This window comes from Manacus vitellinus, unplaced genomic scaffold (assembly GCF_001715985.3).
Source record: "Manacus vitellinus isolate BGI_N305 unplaced genomic scaffold, ASM171598v3 scaffold_40_pilon, whole genome shotgun sequence".
Lineage (NCBI taxonomy): Eukaryota > Metazoa > Chordata > Aves > Passeriformes > Pipridae > Manacus > Manacus vitellinus.
In genome coordinates this window covers 2,417,654-2,437,748 of record NW_021940541.1, presented here as the reverse complement: position 1 = coordinate 2,437,748, position 20,095 = coordinate 2,417,654, and the positions used below count along the sequence as shown (strand labels likewise).

At 40.8% G+C, this 20,095-nt stretch overlaps 1 protein-coding gene across 2 annotated transcripts in view; it reads left to right on the top strand.

Moving 5' to 3' along the window:
* DOCK1 (dedicator of cytokinesis 1) overlaps positions 1–18,356 on the top strand; it is a 276,152-nt gene extending 257,796 nt beyond the window's left edge. For both annotated transcript variants that reach the window (XM_029962000.1, XM_025895744.2), the window contains exons 50-52: positions 3,237–3,390; positions 7,613–7,758; positions 16,024–18,356. In XM_029962000.1, the coding sequence (XP_029817860.1) occupies positions 3,237–3,390; positions 7,613–7,758; positions 16,024–16,119 (396 nt within the window). In that variant the 3' untranslated portion in view covers positions 16,120–18,356. The remainder of the gene's footprint in view (positions 1–3,236; positions 3,391–7,612; positions 7,759–16,023) is intronic.
* The last annotated feature ends 1,739 nt before the right edge of the window (positions 18,357–20,095 follow it).

Genomic DNA, 20,095 nt, shown 5'->3' with positions numbered 1-20,095 from the left:
AGGACTTGAACTGGCATCTCCCAGACTCCCAAACCCACCAGCAGAGCTTGTGGGTGGAGAGCATTAGTCACAGAAGAGGAAAATGGTATTTCAGGGCAGCTGAGTCAGTTGGACCAGATGGGAGGCATCCAGAGATGCTGGGGTTGATGTCACTGCCAGGTCACTGTCATCTCAGAGGGGTCTTGGACATGGGCAAAGATTGCTCATGATTGGAAAAATGTAAATGCCATCTGGAAAGGAGGGCAGGATAACCCTCCAGGGCATATTCCCATTTGTCATCCGAGGAGCAAAAATCAGCAAAGCCCAACATGGTTTGACTCAAGTTTTCTCCTCTTTCCAGTCAAGAAGCTTTCGGTGCATGACTGGTGTGAGTAATATTCCCCTGGTTATGGAGAGGGAGGGAAGTTAAATGTCAGAACTGGTTACTTACAGTTACTTTGAGCTCCTTCAAATCCACAGATCAATAATATGAAAAGGAATTTACTGTTGAGAGAAAAACTCTCCCTTTTCAACATCTCCAAACTGCTTGATGAGCTCCAAAACGACTGAGTCAATTTTTAATGCCTGGTGTTAGCGAGGCTCATCTTCTCTTGTAGGTGAAAGAGAGGAATCACTCCTTTGAGATCAGTTTATCAGAGTGGTTGTCCAGTTCCCACTGCTGTCTTCAGGAATTTTGTACAGATAATATCAAGGACTTTAAAGATAAAATTTGTGTCAAAAGTTTCGCGCTCTGGAGACGTCCCTTGTTAATGATAAAGAGGGAAATTGTTATGGTGGGTAGGAATTCAGCTTTTCCATTGTTTAATGTTGATGTTCAAATTCCCTTTTTCAGTTGAAATTATTCCCAAAGCACTGTTACCACTGTGTTGCAGGAAGAAAAAGACATTTTGGTTCCTCTTGCCTCGGGAACTTGGAAGCAGAAAGTTTGCTGAATTAAAAAGAGGTGATGAAATGGAGAGGGAAAAAAATTAGGGATTTTCTTTTCCCCAAAAAAGTTGGAACACAGATTTGACTATAAATGGAAATTAAAGATTTAAAGAGGTTTTAAAGTGAGATTTTAATAATAAACTACTATTAGTTAGTAGATTTTATATTAGTTACTGGAGTCATTCTGCTGAGAATTTTAAAACTCACGGTACTATGGCTCATTCAATTACAATATTTCAGTGATTTGGTGAATTTTCTAACAGATTCTTACTTCTTCTACAATATTTGGGGGGGTTACAGCAGAAGATGAATTTACAGAGAATATCAAGTGAGAAGAATGTCAGCCAGTGGTCACCCCATCTCTGCAGAGCTTCTGCTGCTTTTTCCAGCAGTGGTGGTGTCTAATGAAATGAGTGTTTCCATCACTGCCATGGACTTATTTAGGAGCTTCTTTTTTTCTAAGCAAATGAATCATCATGGGATAACATGGGGATGTTGTAAAACTGTGGAATTATTTCATGTGGCTTTTACATGTGCTTTGAAAAGGAGCATTCAGAGGCTGTTTTCTCTAATTGTATGGCTTAAATACTCTTTTCTGAATTTCCAGTCAAAGTGAATTTATTGACTGATCAAACTCCCAAGCCCTAATTACATCAGATAACGAAGATGAATTAAGCACTTCAGTGTGTGACTATGATCAGTAATATCTTCATAGTTTTCTAGAGATTTATTATCTTCTTTCAAGTATCACATAAACTTCTTCAAGATAAATTTTCTTTGCTAATTCTTTGATCCCACAAGCTGAGAGCAAAGCTAACACTGGAGCCAGGTAGTTAACAGAGCATTGAAGGCTTGTGTTAGAAATCACAATAACAGGCTGTACATCCCATTGATTTAGTGGTGTCTGACATCACTCACCATTGATCTTCCCTTCGTTAGACCAAAAAAAATTAGCCATGGGTCCGTTATGGATTAGTGTCTCCAAAGGGTTCGTGTTCCCCAGCAGAACTGTGATTTATTGAAGCTTTCAGAAGAGGCCCAACATTGTCAATCACAGAAGAAGTTAAAATTTATTTAAGTAGCTACAGAGCAGGTTAACTTGGGAACGTGGTCCAGTTGCTGGGGTTTATTTCTCTTGATTCTGGAATGTCAGTTTTCCTCATCAATTCATGTGTTTTCCTTAGTTGCTTTTTTATAATTAGATACCTCTGAAAAAGCAGTTACTTTGCTCATCCATTCTACCAAAAATATGCTTTGAAAGACCTCGAAAGAAGAAACTTTTGGAGTCTTTAGGACTTGAGTTTTCGTATCAGGCAAATTTCAGAAAGGTCACCCTGAGGTCTGGATGAACTTTCCAAAAAAACGTCCCATACTTTGTTGTCATTCATTTCTTATAGAAGGGTCTTCTTTATGCAAACCCTTTTAGGGTTTGTTTTCTGGAAATAAAAGGAAGCACTTACATGTCATTTCAGATTTCTCCTTCACCACATAATTCATAAAAACCCCCATTGTGTAATGAGAAAATTCTTCAAAAAGCCTGAATTGCTGCTGGCATTTTCTGGTTTGTCCTAATGCAGCACCTTGGGAGTAATTCCCCTCTGAACTTCAGGCTGCTGCTCCATTTTCTGGGATATGTTGGAAATAAAACATTCCTTTTTTCACTGTGATTACTGTTAATATGGGGGTGGGTAAATGCATAACATCAGTAGAGCTCAGGATTAAACTCAGGAAGAAGAATCACCTTAAAACTAAAAGCATTAGTTGCTCATCAGATTACAAGTATAATTTCAGGGTTTCTGATGGAAAATTTGAATGGACTATGAAGCATCCAGAGCAAAAAAGGGATATTTCAGTGAATTAAATAGAAGCACAACCAAGAAAGTGTTTCTGGACAGGTGATGTCTTCCTCAGAAGAGAGTTTCACCCTGCAAATGGTTAAAGAGATAAATTTTAAGAAGGAAGTAGAGCCACATGAGAAGAAAGAAAAGATTTTGAGGGATGGGTAATCTCGTGTAAGGCTGTAAACTTCCGTAGCTGGTACTAAGTGAGTGTTTGGGGAATTCAGATGGAAGTCACAGAGCCTCTCATTGCTTCAGGAAAATATGCCAGGGTATGGGGAGGGGTGTTAACTTGTGATTCCTTGGGAGAAGGGGAAACACTTGGAGCTGTGAGATACTGCACTGAATCAGCAATATGGAGTGTTAGCATTGCCTGGTCGTGTTCAGGAGGAAAATGCAGCAATCCCAAGGTCTGCCACTCAGTTACCTGTATTTTTTTTTTGTTGTCTCACTGGTTTTGTCCCCACCCAGATCAGCCCACTGAGACCCCAGAGACCAAAAAGCCAAGTGATAAACGTGATGTCCAGTGAACGGCGTTTCTCCGTGTCTCCGTCGCCTCCCAGCTCCCAGCTGACCCCACCCCCCATAACCCCCAGGACAAAGCTTTCCTTCACCATCCAGTCCAGTAAGTCTCTAATTTTAATGAAATTTCCTTTTCCTGGAAAAATTCTGGTCGAGAGACGTGTTTCCTTAGCATTTTATTGCACCTTGGTTTGAGCTGAGTGGGTAGAACAGGAACAAGAACTTACCTCTTAACCTTGTGCTCCTTGACTTTGCCAACTAAAATTATTTCAATATTTTACAAAACCAAGCAAAATTTTTCCACTGAACAAGTTTGTTTTCAAGTTATCATTAACAATTATTTAGACGTAGAGTAACTATCAAAAATCAGTGTTCTACTTGTTTCTATATAGGGTGTTTTAGAGCATAAAGGCTCAAAAAGTCATTTTTTTTTGGTAATTGTACCTTAAAAGAGCTTGTCTTTGATACATTGTGAGTATAAGCCAGATTGGAAAATAAAGGTCAGTCTTTTTGATGTGTTTTTTGTTTGACATTGACATCTATCACTCAGTTTTTCTGTAAAATATCATCTGTTTGCTCCAGTCTTCAGCAAACCCAATTGCAAAGCTGGGTGCAATCCAACACCTATTTCTTTCACAGTACTGATTTCCAAAAACTGTTATTCAGAGTTTTCAGTTGCCAGCCTGTGACAAAAAAGCAAAAAAAAGATCTTTTTGATACATGTACCCAAATCCTGGTACAATAGTCAAGAGTTCAGTGTTAGTAAAGAGGAGAACAGATGATGAGAGTGAAGAGAAAAATCTTGTTTGATGTTTTTTTATCCACTGTTTTTGATACTTGAAACCTTTTCCTTTAAATAGTCAGACCCCAAAATGAGTATTTTGATAATGCTGAACTCTAACTCTCTCCTTTCTTTACAGTTTTATAACTGTATAATGTATATATAATATATAATAATTATAATTATATTTTGTTTTATTTTTAATAGGTTTATGTTTTATTTTTAATAGTTTTATGTTTTATTTTTAATAGCTTTATAGTTTTTATTTACAGTTTTATAAATCTACTAATAAACTGGAATTAAAAAAAGACTGGAAGTACAGAGAAGTAGAGGATATATACTCCTGGAAAAGAAGTGTTTAATTGGATTATATGTATATGTTTATTAATACACTTAAAAAATTATCTGAAATCATGTATTTCTGACAATATTTATGTGCTGGGGATCGATGGGTGTTGTGTAAAATAGGATCAGCTTATTGCAAAATCCGTGATGCTGCTCCATAATCATTTGAAGAATTGGAGTGATAAAATTTCTTAGGAATTCCGAGGATAAAGAAGTTACTTCAGTGCACAAATGGGCTAAAAGCAGTTAATGGGTTGCTAAGCAATCCTGGCTGCTTGTTAGTTGGCAGTTTAGGAGAGTGGAGTATAAAATGTGATCATTAGGTTAAGATGATAAAAAAAAAAGTCCCCTAATTGATCTCTTGCCAGCTCTGAGATCTTCCCAGTGGCACATGTCCAGCAGGGAATGAATAGTCAGAACACACTCCTCTGATGAAACACCTTCAATAACGACAGCAAACCAAAAATGTTGAGTAATTATTTATATAGTAACTCTGTTCAGTTCAGATGGATTAAGCAGGAGAAAATTAATAGACCTGTAGAAATGGATCTTCAGGGAACACAACTGAAAATTCCAGAAGTTTGTGGTCAGTACCTGTTTCAGCAGAAGGGGAGAAGTCTCCTGTATTGCATTAAATTATTGGAGAGATCAGTTAGTCAGGGCAAATAATTGTTTTTCAATGTAGAATATTGTCGTTGTCTAAGTAGTTTTCCAGGCTAAATGCAAATATTGTCAGTGTATATTACAAACTGTTCATGTGGATGGAAATGCTCTGTCCACATTTGCAGGGATTTATTGCTGTCTTGCAACAGAATGAGGTTGGGAAGGTGGAGGAACACAGCAGGGGCTGCAGAAAATCAGATCTGGACCAGGAGCTGGGAATGTGGGGAAAGGCAGAGAAGCAGAATGGACAGCTGGGGTCCATCCAGGTTGTTCAAGTAGAGTTGACTCCACACCTTGTTTCCTCTACAGCTCAAGTGAAAGCATTCCTCACCTGCCTTCCCACGGATCTGCCAAAGATTTATTAAAAGAAACAAAGGATTTGGGTAACTCCTAACAAAATTGGTGTTCCCATCCTCTTGTAGACCTCTTAGTCCACATGTAATGGCTTAGATGAAGCTGGAAGTTACATCATGTAAGAAGAAATTATGTCATGTTAATAGAAAAAATATCGTGAAAGATGCAAAGCTGAAGTGTTCAGGGCAGTGAAATTCACTTTATTTTTGGGTAATAGTGTATTATTTTACTCACTTTCAGTTTCCACCCAAGGACTGGCTACAGTGAGACCTAAAAACATGGCTTGTTTATAGTAAATATGGAAAGAAGGTTTCTCTTTGCAAAGCAGGATTCAAGTTCTGCTAAAGTTACAGCTAAACACTCTAAAGAAAATGCCATTTCCCAAACATTTCCCAGAAAGTGCATGAAAACACCAACTGAATAAATGCATATATAGATCTAGATAAGATATGTAAATAGGTATATGTGTAGTTGGGGGTGAGATATCCAGGATGTGTGTCAAGGAGTTGTTTTGTGACATTAATGGTCTCAAATTGTGGTCTTTAGATGTGCAGAATGACAAGAAAATCCAACAGAATAAAAAGGGAAGTTCGTTTACAGCATCAATATTTAGTTGCAAATAGGGGGTTGTTTTCCAGGTATGTGTTTAATGACATGAGCTTAGAAGTAGATTTTCATGGAGATTCTTAAAGGAAAGTACTAGAAATATTTGGGGAATGGGGAAATCCTCTGTGTGTGGAAAAGAAAGGATGAAAACCAGGAGCAGTAGAAAAAAATATGAGAAATTCAGGTCCTGGAGGACAAATAACATTTTTCCGCCTAATGGAGGAGAAGCCACTCAAAGTTTGAAGGAAAATAATCTTCTTTTAGTATAGTGGAAAGTTCAAAAGTATGAAGAGTAAAATTAGAGTTTTCAGTGCCAAATCAATACAGGCACCTTAGAGTTAAATGGTGTTAGTGAGAGGACATTTTAGAGAACAAAAAAATCATACTTTTAATAAGGTATTGATGTGAACTTTGCAATAAAAATATTTGCATAAACAAGGCCTCCACTTACTTCAGAAATCACCCCAGTAAAATAAAAAAAAAACTTTCTTCTTTTCCTCAGTAAAATTCCCTGATTTATAGAAAATAATTTCAATTTCTTATCTTGTAGAGATCACAGTGGGTATGAAAATGACTGAATTACCCTGAAATACACTGTGGGTGGATTTCTGCCCAAAAACCTATGTATCATTCAGGCCTCGATAAACTTTATTGTCCCTCAGGCTATTTCCAGCATGAACCTGGGAGGATTTATCTGCTAAGAAAAGGGAACTTTCTCCTCTGCAAACAGGAATAATAAATGTTTGCTACTTTCTCGTGCGTGATTTTATTTACTCAGCGACTAATGGCTGCTCATTTATTATAGTTACCTGGAGTCTGAAAGTTTTTGAGAGAGACATAGTTAATTCTGGGCTTTCATTTGTGCATTTTATTAACAAGAAGCTTTTATTTTACTGAAGGAAGGTCAATAAAGCCTAGCTTGATATATTTGCTTGGTGCACTTCTCAAAACTTTTAATGTACAAGGTGAAAATGCAGAGCTTACAGCTGAGAAAATTATATTTGCTAAGCTATTAATATTTTGCTATGAAATCTGAAGTAAAAATTGTTTTCTGGTAAAAATAGGGGGTTGTTCAAGTATTTTGAGGGCATTTTAAAATGAACCCAATATGACTCCACAGGGCAGCTTCCCACTGCCATGGGGCTGGTTCATTTGTTCTACTTTCCTATAGAATTCCTCATTAGATGAGCTGTGGTTAATTATAGAAGCTGTGGAGAGCAGGCAGAGAGATGCATGTGCAGCGTTATCACAGTATCAGCACCCTAAGGACTGGCTCAGGCTGGAGTTTTGGGTTAGATTGGCCTTAAGCTGAAGGAGAGGAGATTCAGATTGGGAAGAAATTGTTCCCTGTGAGGGTGGTGAGGCCCTGGCACAGGTTGCCCGGAGAAGCTGTGGCTGCCCCATCCCTGGGAGTGTCCAAGGCCAGGTTGGATGGGGCTTGGAGCAACCTGGGCTAGTGGAAGGTGTCCCTACCTAGGGGTGGAACAGGATGAGCTTTAAGGTCCCTCCCAACCCAAACCACTCTGTTTCTAGGATTCAGTTGCTGAAGGAGTTAACTCAGTGTTGGATTTTACAGATCTGGAACTGAATGGAATGTCCAGCTCCGACATCCCCGACGTTCCTCCCCCTCTACCCCTCAAAGGAAGCACAGCCGACTATGGGAACCTCATGGAAAGCCAGGACTTGATCAGCCCGACGACCTCCCCCCCTGCCCACCAGCGGGTGAGTCCTCAGGGAATCATCACTTCCTGCAATTTTCTTTCCTTTGTCCCTTGAGCAATCCCAGGTGAGACAGGATCCTGCTCCTGGATGCGTCAGCACATCCAGAGAGTTCTGCAGTTGCAGTGTCTGGAGTGTGAGGGAGCAGCATCGACCTGAGGGGGAGATTGGGTTCATTCTGGTGAAATCTAAGCCAAATGCTTTTAGGTGTGTTGGTAAGGGAGCTTTAACCAACAGGATACATTCTCTGCAGCAAATTAGATTTAATAGCCTTTCAGTGCTGTCTCAGGAAAGGAAATAAAACATGTTCCTGCCATCTCTCCTTTCTGGAGCTCCGTTCTGTCAATGTTCAATCGCTACTTGTTTCCCTGAGGCAAACACACACCTCCCCTTTGAGGGAAGGAGCTCAGAAACTCCTCATCATCAACAGCCTTTTGAGCTTTCTGAAGAAAATACACTTTTTCAACTTTGTTTCCTGTAGCCTTGAAGCTTTTAAAAATAATTTGGTCTTTTTCTTTAAAGCAGCACTTTTGAAAAGGGCCATTTATTTTCTTTATGAAGAGAGAAAACAGGTTTAAAGAGGTGTGGTGGGCTGACCCTGGCTGGTACCCACCAAAAATGCTCCATCACTCCTCTCCTCAGCTGGACAGGGGAGAGAAAATATAATGAAAGGCTCATGGATTGAGACAAGGGCAGGGAGAGATCACTCACCAATTACCGTCATGGGCAAAACAGGCTCATCTGGGGGAAATTAATTTAATTTATTACCAATCAAATCAGAGCAGGGCAATGAGACCCCAAAAGGTCACAAGTCCTGCCATTGAACATGGGGAAACGGCTGGCATCCTCTCACAGAAACTACCACAGCCTTCTCACACAAACCCAAACCAGAAGGTTTTCTATCCTTTGACTTGGAAATCTCTAACTTTGACCAAGCTGTTATTTTGTGGAAACTGATCCTTCTTTGTTTGCAGAGGTGTCTTCCAAGAGTTCTCTGAAGTTCGTCATTGCAATGAGATTCTGTTCAGTAATTTGCTTTTCATGGCTAGAGAAAGCATTTCTGGTCTCAGCAGAGAGTGTCAGGCAGGAATTTGGTTTAACTCTGGGAATAATTGTGTTTAACACAGACTATCCCAGTGCACAACAGTACACAAGTCCAGCTTTTTCCATGGTTGAAATTATAACTATTTCTAATAGTATAACTAATTCCTATTGTAGCAGGAATTCAGTATGTATTTTCTAAATAAGAAAAAGCAGATGTAGAAGTACCTTCAGGAATGTCAATAGTGTTATTCAAAACACCATGTTTTACTCTTTATGTGCATTTACTGAAAAATTCTCTATTCCCATCCTCTCTTCCATAGTTGTTCCCCATGACTGGGTGGTTTTAGTAAATATTTTCACTTTTCCTCTTGTTTCCATCAAAGTAGACTAAACTTTTAACCCATTTCCCTGGTGTCTCTCTCAGGGACCAGCTCTCATTTGTCCTGAATTCAGACCTCTAAGTGGAAAATTACAGCATGTACAGCAAGGCTGCCAGGAGGGTTGTCTGAGGAATGCATTTTCAGGAAGAAAGCTGAGAAATTCAAATTAGGATTCAAATTTCTTCAACTCCTTCCTGCATGAGCTCCAGAGTAGTAAATTCATTTTCTGTTATATAGTATAATGTTTAGGTCGTGGTGGTAGCTCAGGATTGCTTATGTAAGTTCAAATTTTAGCTAAAGAACACTAAGCAATGGTGAGAAATAAAATCCCAGTCGTCAGGGTTTCTTTCCCTTCCCTCTGAGGCTGTTTGAAGGGGTTTCCACTCCATGGAGAGATGTTGGGTGGTTATTGTACGACTTCCAAATGCCATCTTGCTGTGATGGTTGGAGACAACTCAAGTCCCAGCCTCAGCCTCGTGGAAGATGTGACCTTGGGCAGCTCCTGGACCTGCCATGAGCAGAGTTTCCGCATCATTAAATGGAAGTTCATAAAAATAGTACCAATATGCTCCCTTGTTGGTTTTTTTTGCAAAGTTTTAGTCAGGTCTTAATATTTTTACTCTTTACAGCCTTAATTTTTTCAGACTCCTGTCATTTTTTTTAATGTATCTTGTCATTGTAGACACAGACCCTGTTTTTTAACATGCAGTGTTGAAGGGCCTTAGAATTTAAGCACAGCTAAGAAATGCAATCAAATATAGGCTATATCTCCTTGGCTAACTGTCCAAAATTTGCATCTTCTTATCTAACTGTCCGAAATTTTCTTCGGCATCTGTATTTTTATAAACTTTCCAAGATGAGGGAATTTAGTTTCAAAGTCTGGAAGAAGGACCTAAAGCAGATTTGTCACAAAGCCACATGTATTAGTTTTAGAATTCATTTTAGAAAAGGTTTCTAATCTTATAACAATCACTCTGTGCCTTTATTTCATCAGCCTTGTAGGAAGGAAGCTGTTAAAGAACATAAAGAAAATGAGTAGTGCTGGACATGAAAGATCAGATGAGTAAATTCTTATTGCTGCTGTGATTAAATCCCACTCCATGGTTTTAATGCCTTATGTTTCATGGGTCAAATAGCTCCATAATTCATAACTTGATCATTCTCTGCCTAGTAAACTGATCATCCTTTAAATTACACCAGCTTTGTATCAGTGAAGAAAAATCAGTAAAACATATTAGAGATAAGATTATCTTGGTAGCTTTTAAACTGGAAATATCTCCTTGTGTGAGGAATTATTAGATTTTTCACTCTGGTTGTCTTGCAGTGGGTTATGAAAGCCAAGTGCTGTAGTGAACTGAAAGCAGGCAGCCAGAAATGCAGCAGATGCTTCAAGTCAAACTGCAGGCAATAATGTCATTTAGTGTCTGAGGCAGCAATCTTAGATTATTTGGAGTCCACTGTTACCTTGGGGTACCTTAAGTCTTTTTTCCAAATGATCATCTCCTTATAATTTCCTGATTGTCCCCCTACTCACCGTTAACTGTGAGATCCTTATAAATATATTTTCTTCCACCGTGTGATTTGTTCTGCTAAAAATGTTCTTAATAATATATGAGAACATAAAAAAAAGAAGCCTATGACTCCTGCAAGGATTATTATTACATCAGGGGATTCCTTCAGGCACTTATCCTGCTTTATGGGTTCCTCCTCACCCTTGCATACAAATCAACCGCTTGCTTTGTATTCACGGCCAGAGGGGAGCTCAAAGAAAATAGACAAAGGAGCACTTGGGTTTATGATGTTGGCTATAACACTTACTAAGGATCAGGTAATGGCTGGGATGAGAACATCTCCATCAATCCAGGCAGAACTTGGAAAGGAGGAACGGCGAAGGCTGGAGCGGCGCGTGGGACGAGGAGCGGAACGTGCGGTGCCTGGTTTGACTCTCTGGGATGCTGTTGTATGAGGGTTATTCAGGCTGGTTATTCAGATATAATGGAATAATATATCCTAATATAATACACAGAAGGAAGAATCCAGGGGGATTTTCCCCGTGTTGCAGTGCATGTGCTGCAGAGCTGAAAATTATCTCCTGTATCAGCTGCAGTGAGCAAAAAGTGACCTTGAAGGCTCCAGCAAAGTGTCGTCCTCATGACAGAGACAAAAAAGCTAGAAACCAGCTGAAACGATGGAGGCAGCAGGTAATTAGGGAGCACTGTGTCAGGATTTGCAATAGCAGCCTCCAGTGGAGGGGCAGCAGCATCTCTGCTCTCTGTGACCAGTGACAGGACCCAAAGGAGCAGCTGGAGCTGAGTCAGGGGAGGTGTAGGTTGGATATTGGGAACAAGTTCTTCCCCCAGAGGGTGGTTGGGCACTGTCCCTCCAGGCCCTTGTCCAAAGTCTCTCTCCAGCTCTCCTGGAACCCCTTTAGGCACTGGAAGGGGCTCTCAGGTCTCCCTGGAGCCTTCTCTTCTCCAGGTGAACACCCCCAGCTCTCCCAGCCTGGCTCCAGAGCAGAGGGGCTGCTGTGATCTGATCTGAGACACTGACTCGAAGCAATTCCATGTTGCCCATTTTGGGGGATCATTCACATTGCCCAGGGTGGCACACAGCAGGTGGAAGAACACCAAGTGCATCTCCACAGAAGGATCCTTTAAATTCCTTTTTTTTACCTAAGCACACTCCAGGAAGGGCTGTGACACAGTGACATGAGACTCTAATAGATGATGTACGACAACAGGCTTCAAACAGTCCTTTTACACCAGTTACCTGCCAGCTTTTCCACATAACTTTGCTCCCTGGGTCAAATAGCCAATTAGCTTAAACTGTCTGTAATTTGGTTCACATTAGTGGAGTTGGGCTGTTCTCTCTGCTGGTGCATTATTGCCCTTTCACAATAGGAGTGTTATTCTGACAGGACCTCACACTATAATGTTATTTTTCATTGCAGATATTATTTTTCATTGCTGCTTGTCAGGCTGCTCAGCTCTGTGCTGAAGGAGCAACTCAGGATCTGAAAGCATTTACAGTCCTGGGTAGCTGATAGTTTATTTACATCCCATTTCTCCTGCTTCTGACCTAATTAGATCCATTAATCCTTCCAACTTAGAGTGCTTCTCATTGGATCTCCAGACCTTGTTATATTGATGACCATGGAATTTCGAAGAAAAATAGTTGCACAGGAAGAAATTTCGTGCGGTGCCACAAGGACCAGTTTTAGGAATCAAATTTGTTTGATTTTTTTGTGTTTCCTGAATGAAAAACAATTTTGCTTCTTCAGAGGAGAAAAAAAAATGCATTTTCTCATCTTCTGTAATTGATTTTTACTACGTCCTGAACGTGCCCAGTTGCAGTGCAGTTCATATCTGGGAGAGAACAGAGACAAATGTTTTTGGACCTGATTCTTTTCTGTCTGAGGGAGAAAAAAAAAAAAAAAAGCAAACAAATGGGAGCAATTTCATGTCTGAAGCAGAAGGAACAGATTGTTTCTGTGTTGCAGATGTGCCTTTTACATAAGGTTTCTGCTTCCCCTGAGGTCCCCGCGAGTCAAGGATTCTGCCCAAAATAGGTTGGGATGTGAACCAGCCTCTGTCAATTTGTCAGAAAGGAAAAAGATGCTTTGAGATTCACAATTAACCACTGAGATATAAACACGAACTTGGCAAAGCAGCTCTTAATTAAATGTAAAATCAAGGTAAACTCTATTTTTATTTCAAAGTTTCTAAGGGGAAGCGCAGCAAATATGAACTTTATGAGCCTGGTAATGATTTTCTGAGTGTGGTATTAAAGGGAGAGAGGAAGTATGCTGGAATTTCATCCTGTCCTGGAATAAAAGGGAGGATGTATCAGCTCTGGGAGCACTGGCTGGATTTGGAGTTCCATAGTGGCATGTTTTGTGGTGCTAATTCCTCAATAATGTCACCCCAACCAGCCTCACACATCCTACTTAATATATTCATTGGTAGCTTATTATATAAATGAACATGTGCTAAATTTATCCGACTTTCTAATGGAAATTGTAAATTCAATTATAATAATTATCTACCTATCTCTGTTATTTCTTTCTGCCTAATTTGCTTGCAGAATCTGAGCTCTGGTAGGTTTTGAGCTTGTTATTTATAGCATATATATTTAGCTTATTCTCATTGTATCTCTTCTTCAGAAGCAGGTTTTCAGGGCTGATTTGATTGTTCTCTGATCAATATGAAGGGCTCATTTAGTTGAGAAATGCCTTTGATCTAATTGAATTGAGAATTATTGCCAATGTAGTGTTATTTAAATTCAAAATGGATTTTCACAAATGATGCTATCAGCAGAGTTAGGGCTTTTTTTCTGGTGATAAATATGAAGTTAAAGAGCTCATGTGAGAGCAGAGCAGAGGAAAGTTTTATATTTTGGAATGTATTTCAGAGGGATACCTGGTTTACTGAGCTGTGGAAGGAATGTCATCTTCATGAGGAGCTGTTGCACGTTGTACACTGATGTTCTGCAGACCACCAGCGATTCCCAAAGTTTGCCCAGAGCCCTTGCCTGGATGCAGGACTGTAATTAAGCAGGTTCTCAAAGATTTTGAAACCTTCAGATCACAACTGACAGTCCAACTCTTATTCAGATGCCTTAATAGGGATTCAGGAGTTTACATGCCAAGTATTTGCTCAGGTAGAGGGAACATTTTAATGGTTCTGACTGTAACATTTCAGAGGCAGATCAGCAGTGGCATTTTAACTAAAAGCCAAACAAGTCTTCAGCTTTGCGTTTAGTAAAATTAAATTCTTACATTATCTGCTTTTCATATTTATCTGTCGACCTGGTTTTCCAGCTCAGAAGTCATCGTGTCCCACTGGAAGTCAGGAATAAGTTGTGCCCTCTTTGGAGCCTGCTCTGGAAAATCATAGAGTCATTTAGGTTGGAAAAGACCTCTGAGATCATCAAATCCAGCCATTCCCCCATCACTCCCAAGGCCAGCACTAACCCATGTCCCCAGGTGCCAGGTGTTGGTGCCTCTTCCCCAGGCAGTCAGGGGAACACGTCATTCCAGACAAGGCATCCCGGCTCCCGTGCCTTGCTCTTGGTGCAGAGTTTCTCATTCAGCAGCAGATTAAACCCAATTACTTCCAAGCTGCCAGGTCAGGAAGCATTTTGGAGCCAAGGAGGGAGGTGAGAGCAGGCACATCCAGGCAGTGGTGCTGCTGGAGAGGCTGGGAAACGGAGAGTGGATGGAGCAGAATGGAGAGACGGGCTCGGGACTTGGCTTACCTGGGGGTAGTTTGGCATCCCTCTTCATTTGCCATAGAGGAGGAGTGAGAAAACTTGTAAAACAGATGGGAAAGTAGTTCTGTCCAGGTAGGATACAGGAAAAGTATTCCAGCAAAAACCCAGCCTTCCTGACTCAGCCAATTTGCAGCCTTTCCTTTCTCTTTAGTCTGTGCTTAGTAAAACTATCTGGATTTGTAGCTTCATGTTGTCTTAAAACCTGCTTGAAAGAGGGTGTTTAGTTACCTTAGAGATGCTTTTTCCTCCTACTCTTACTCATCTCTGAAAACTCACAGGAAAACTCCCAGTCACAAGGTTGCAGGAGCATTAGGAGGAGAGGCTGAGATGTCCTGGCATCACCCTGAACTGCTCATCTTTTTGGGACAGCATCTTTGGACAGCTTTTAAAAGGAACAGTCTTGTTTCTTATGCTCTTCCACGTGGTTTATCAGTTGTTTCTATACTAGTATCTTCCTGATATTGAGAAATCATGAGTTATTTTGTCCAAGCAGTGCCTGCAGTGGAGTACTGCAGGTGTTTGGACTGTTCTTGTAGCAGTGACCAAAGAATTTTGGCAGAGTTGGTGCTTGTTGGGCTGTGAGAATGTGTGGAGCCAGCAGTTAGTGCTGGGTGGGTGAGGCAGGACAAAACACAAACAAGTGGGAATGGAAAAGCATCATTAGGTTTGGAGGAAAACAAAAGGCAGTGGCTGAGGAGAAGGAGAATCTTAGGGAAAAACAACCCCAAAGCAGCATTTCTGAGCTGTGATGCTGCAGCACAGCCTGGGTGCAGTGAGGGGAAATCTGCACTGCCTGCACAGCCAAAATCTGTAAAAACCTGCCTGCAAAGCCTGGGAGCAAATTGCAGTGTTCTCCAGCTCCTTCTGAAACAGGTTTTATCATATGTATGATTTAACATTATAAAAAAATCTTAATTTCCATAATGACTTTTTTAATTTGTCCAATTAGCTGATGATTCTAACTGGGAGTGCTCTTCTGTTGTATGATACATGAAGCAATTTAAAATATATGTATGTGAACAGTCTGCATTTCTATTTTGAATATTTTAATTATAACCCTGTGTGTGATGGTAAATTGCGACTTACTTATCTCTTTAAATGGTTTTAAATTGTTTCCCTTTTCTCTTTTTTTTTAAAATCATTTCTGTTCTAAATGTGCAAAATCCAAAACATAACAGAAAAGCAATGAAGCCGTTGCTTCAGCTTAGTTTTTAAGCTCTGAGTGCCTGGGGGCTGAGGCAATCGATACACACCAAGGAATCAATATCCTATCATGATATAAAGTGGGGAATTATAAACTTCTCCAGTGCTTTTGAAAGATTTTTCCTGAAATATTGAGCTAATTAATCCTGAACCCTTGAGAGATTTTTTTTTCGTTGTCAAAAATAAAAGTTATATTTAAAACTAATGGCTGAGGGCGTTGGGAATCCACAGCAGCAAGTTCCACGGAGAGGTTTTTGTGAGTCAGAGGCTGCAGACTCACCTGTTTTCTTCCACAGCTATATATGAAACAGAAAATGTTTCCAAACTCCATCCTTTGCTAACATGATCCATCCAATTTGGTTTCTTCCAGCACCTGCCACCTCCTCTCCCCAGCAAGACTCCCCCGCCTCCACCTCCAAAGACAACTCGGAAGCAAACGTCAGTTGACTCTGGGATTGTCCAATGAAGAAGGAAGCAGGTTCTTTTTTCCAAAGATAAAGCTGTAACAATTCATTTCCCTAAGTATTTTATGGTATATAATGTTTACCTCATTCAGGTGTGCAGTATCTAACATTTAGTGCAATGACTCTAACTCCATAAGAAATCCATTTCTAGCCATGGAACCAACACTACATTCCCCCCCTTCTGGGGGTTATTCCCTCCCATAACTTGAAAGAAATCTGGATTTCTACTTGAGACCTGGAATTGTCCATCAACTGACAGTACCCTCTTCCTAAACCTTCTCCCTGCTTCTGAGTAATGCCAGGCACAGAGCTGGCTGTGGAGATTCAAATGAGAGCTGAATATTTTGTATCTAAAGTGTTCAGGTAGCTCTGGAGTTTAAACTGAGCTGAGTTTTTGTACCTAATCTTGGTGTATATAGGAATTGATGACAATATTCACATGGAATTCAGTGCACATTGGAGGAGCTTCGCAGGGAGGTGAAGCTTCTGTAGGATTTCCCCAGATATCAGGGATCTGAGCCCAGGGCTAAAAATCAGATACAATTTATTTGTGAAATGTGCCTTCTCTTTAATTGGTCTGTGTTACAAATAATCGGATTTGGCTGCCCTGGCCACAGGGATCAAGTTTAAAATCTCTGGTGACAGGAGGAAAAGTGGCAGCCAGACCTCAGCCCTGGATACAAGGAGAGCAGACTTCAGGTGCTCAGGGAATGAGGGAGTAAAGTCCTCTGGAAAAACGCTTTTGCAGGTGCTGGGGTCCATCAGTGCTGCTCACTTTTCAAACATCACCTCCTGAGGGCACAGGGGCAGCAGTTCCCAAATATTGGAAGTCAAGCAGGTGAAGCTGAAGGCTGGCTTGGCTGAGCAGGGATCTTCTCTTGGCTATAAAGTGGAAAAGGAAGGTGTGTGCCCAGTGGAAGCAAGGTCAGGTGACATGGGAAGAACACAGAGATGCTGCTCGTCACTGCAGGGAGAAAATGGCCAAAGCTCAATTGGAGTTGGAGCTGCCAGAAATGGGGGGAACAATAAAAAGGGTTTTTTTAATACATTAATGGCAATAGACAGTATAGAAATATCATTGGCCCATTCCAGGAGGGGGATGGTCACCTCCCAAACAGGGACACAGACAAGGCAGAGGTGTTTAACACTTTCTTTGCCTGACAGGAGGTCATGGTGACAGGGAAGGGCCTTAGGGGAAGCCATACAAGGGGTGGCTGAGGGCATGTAGTGGTTTGAAGCACTTGATCTGTTCAACTGGAGAAGAGGAGACTGAGGGGAGACCTCACTGGGGCAGTGGGGAGGCAGGCACTGATCTCTTCACTCTTGTGACCACTGATAGGACACCAGAGAATGGCTGGAACTCTGTCAGAGGAGGATTAGGTTGGATATCAGGAAAAGGTTCTTCCCCCAGAGGGTGGTTGGGCACTGAACAGGCTCCCCAGGGCAGTGGGCACAGCACCAAGGCTGGCAGAGCCCAAGGAGCATTTGGACAATGCTCTCAGGGACAGGGTGGGATTGTTGGGGTGTCCTGGGCAGGGCCAGGAGCTGGATTCCTAGTGGGTCCCTTCCAACTCAGTGTATTCTGTGATTCCATGATTAACGGGCTTTATAAAATTAGTCATTGTTGCTCAGCCATTGCCATTTTCATTCAGTTGGATCTTCTGAGTGACCATCACAGGGTACATCAAGGAAGCCTCGGAGCTGCCGACGGGCACGAGCGTGTGGGAAAGGAACGAGTAGGCAGGTAGGAGACTCCTGGTCATTCTGAACCCAAAAGCTGAGTACAGGAATGGGAAGAGCTTTTTCCTTTCTTTAATGTGTAATATTTCATGTTGGATTAGGATGAACTGAATGGAATCACTTTGTCCTTGTGCCATCATTCTGTACAGTGTTTGTATATATGATGGTTTTTAGAATGTTTTCATTTTTATGGTGCCTGCTTTTCATGTAATAATGGATTAATGTGCCTGCAAAGAATGCCTTATGTATTTTTAATTTCCTAAGTACTGAAAGTGTAAAGAAAAAGAAAAAAGCATTTTTTTTTCAGATATTAAACTCTGAGAAATATCAGACAATGGTGGGATGGGGTTTTGGGAGGGAGGAAGGAAACTAACTTTATACTCTAGTGTTTTTTATTGTCATCACACTTTTGTTTTTTACTATCTACAATCTTTTTACTCTTACAGTAGATTGTTTTTAAATATACCACTGACTCAAAAATAAAATATTATTTTAAAAACTTGTCTAAGAAAATGAATACATTTCCTGGGTAATTTTGATCCTTACTGCAGAATTTCAGGAGCTGTTGCACTCTATAGAGGGCTATATATACTTAATCTCTTTTCACTGTAATTTTGGGGGGAACTCATGATAAAGCTGATAACTTTCATTGTGTTAATGTGATTATTCCTGCAGAAAGGAGCTAAAATACACATCAGCACTAAAAACACCCATCTCTGTGTGCTGTTTGTGCCCATAAAGATGGCTTATGTATCTTTAAGTTATCTGTTGCTGAACTCTTCAGAAAACAGATGAGTTTTAGGTAATATTTTCCACCTCAAGTACCTGCTACATGATGCAAGTTGCAAGCAGAAGTGACTTTATACAGCAGTAAAACAATACTGTTGCTACAAGGGCAGAAAAATTGCCTTTCTCATAAAAAGTGGCTGGAATGGTCAATTAGATATTCTCATATTTTTGCCTTAAACCACTGTGTCACTTTGGATCAAACAAACACACTTTTTCTTGCTATAAAATCAGCTACTAGAGCATCTCAGAATTTACTGTTGGATACCATCCTCCAATTCCCTCTTTGTTTTGTTAATATAATCTCTGTTCAAGAGGAGCACTCAGGGAAGGATTCTTGGCTGCAGTCAATCAGGTACTCATTCTGTAGACAATCAATAATGTATTACAACTTTAATTCTGTAAGTCTCTTATTTAATTGAGGATTGCTTTAGAGACTGCTCCTGGTGCTGCCTGGGAGATGTGCTGGGATGCTGGTGAGTTTTGCTCTTTTCTGTTCCCTTTGCCTTCTAAAGGCTGGGAAGAGCTTTCCCATCGACCTTTAACTGGATGCCTGTAAATTGCATTTCTGATAATGTGTTTGTTTTTGCTCATCCTTTGCAAATTCCTGTGCTCATGCAAGTGGTATAATTTGGCCCTGTGAGACTCCTTGAACAAGAGCTGCACTTTCAAATGGGTCTTAACAGTACAGACTCGAAACCTCATCTGTGTGTGTTTTACAAATGCACAACCTGAGCCTGGGAATTGAAAATCAGACTCTCAGATTCACTCAAACCCAGATTGTCAATCTAACATCTTCTAGGCTGTAACTCACTGCCCTCCTCAAAGTGTGGTAAAAACACACCTCAGCAAATTCAGGAAGTCATTCAGTTCCAGGCTCTAAGCAGTGAACAATCCTGGGAAGGCTGTTATTCCTCACAGTTTGCTCTCTTCCTTTGTATTCCAGAGTTGGGTGTCAGAGCATCCCATTGCCATGGGAATTCCTTGTCACATTGTTTGCAGTTCAGCTGAACTAATGAAGAAGAGCTTGATGTGAAACAAGACAGAACAAGGTTATTTGATTTTAACCAACGTGGTGGGATCTCATGTGTCTTTTGTCTGCCCTGTTTCTGTGGGAATTCATCCCTTGATGGCTTCAGTGAGTCTTTTGCTTCCCCTGCCTCAATGCCTCAAGCAGACATGGTGGGATTGGGATGACCTGGTGTATTTATCAATGACCTGGTGTATTTATCACTGCTTTGTCCTCCTGCCAGCTCTCCTGGTGCCTCCCCATCCACAGGTCCCCATTCAGACTTCATTCAAATCAATATTTCTACTTGGGAAGGTGACCCCCTCCATCTCCTCCATGGCAAAGCTTTTCCAGGACTTTAGCAGGATCCACAGGGGCCAGGTTTTCACCATTTAAGTCAGGGATTAACCTCCCCTCAAGTGCTGTCCCTTTGCTCAGACTTG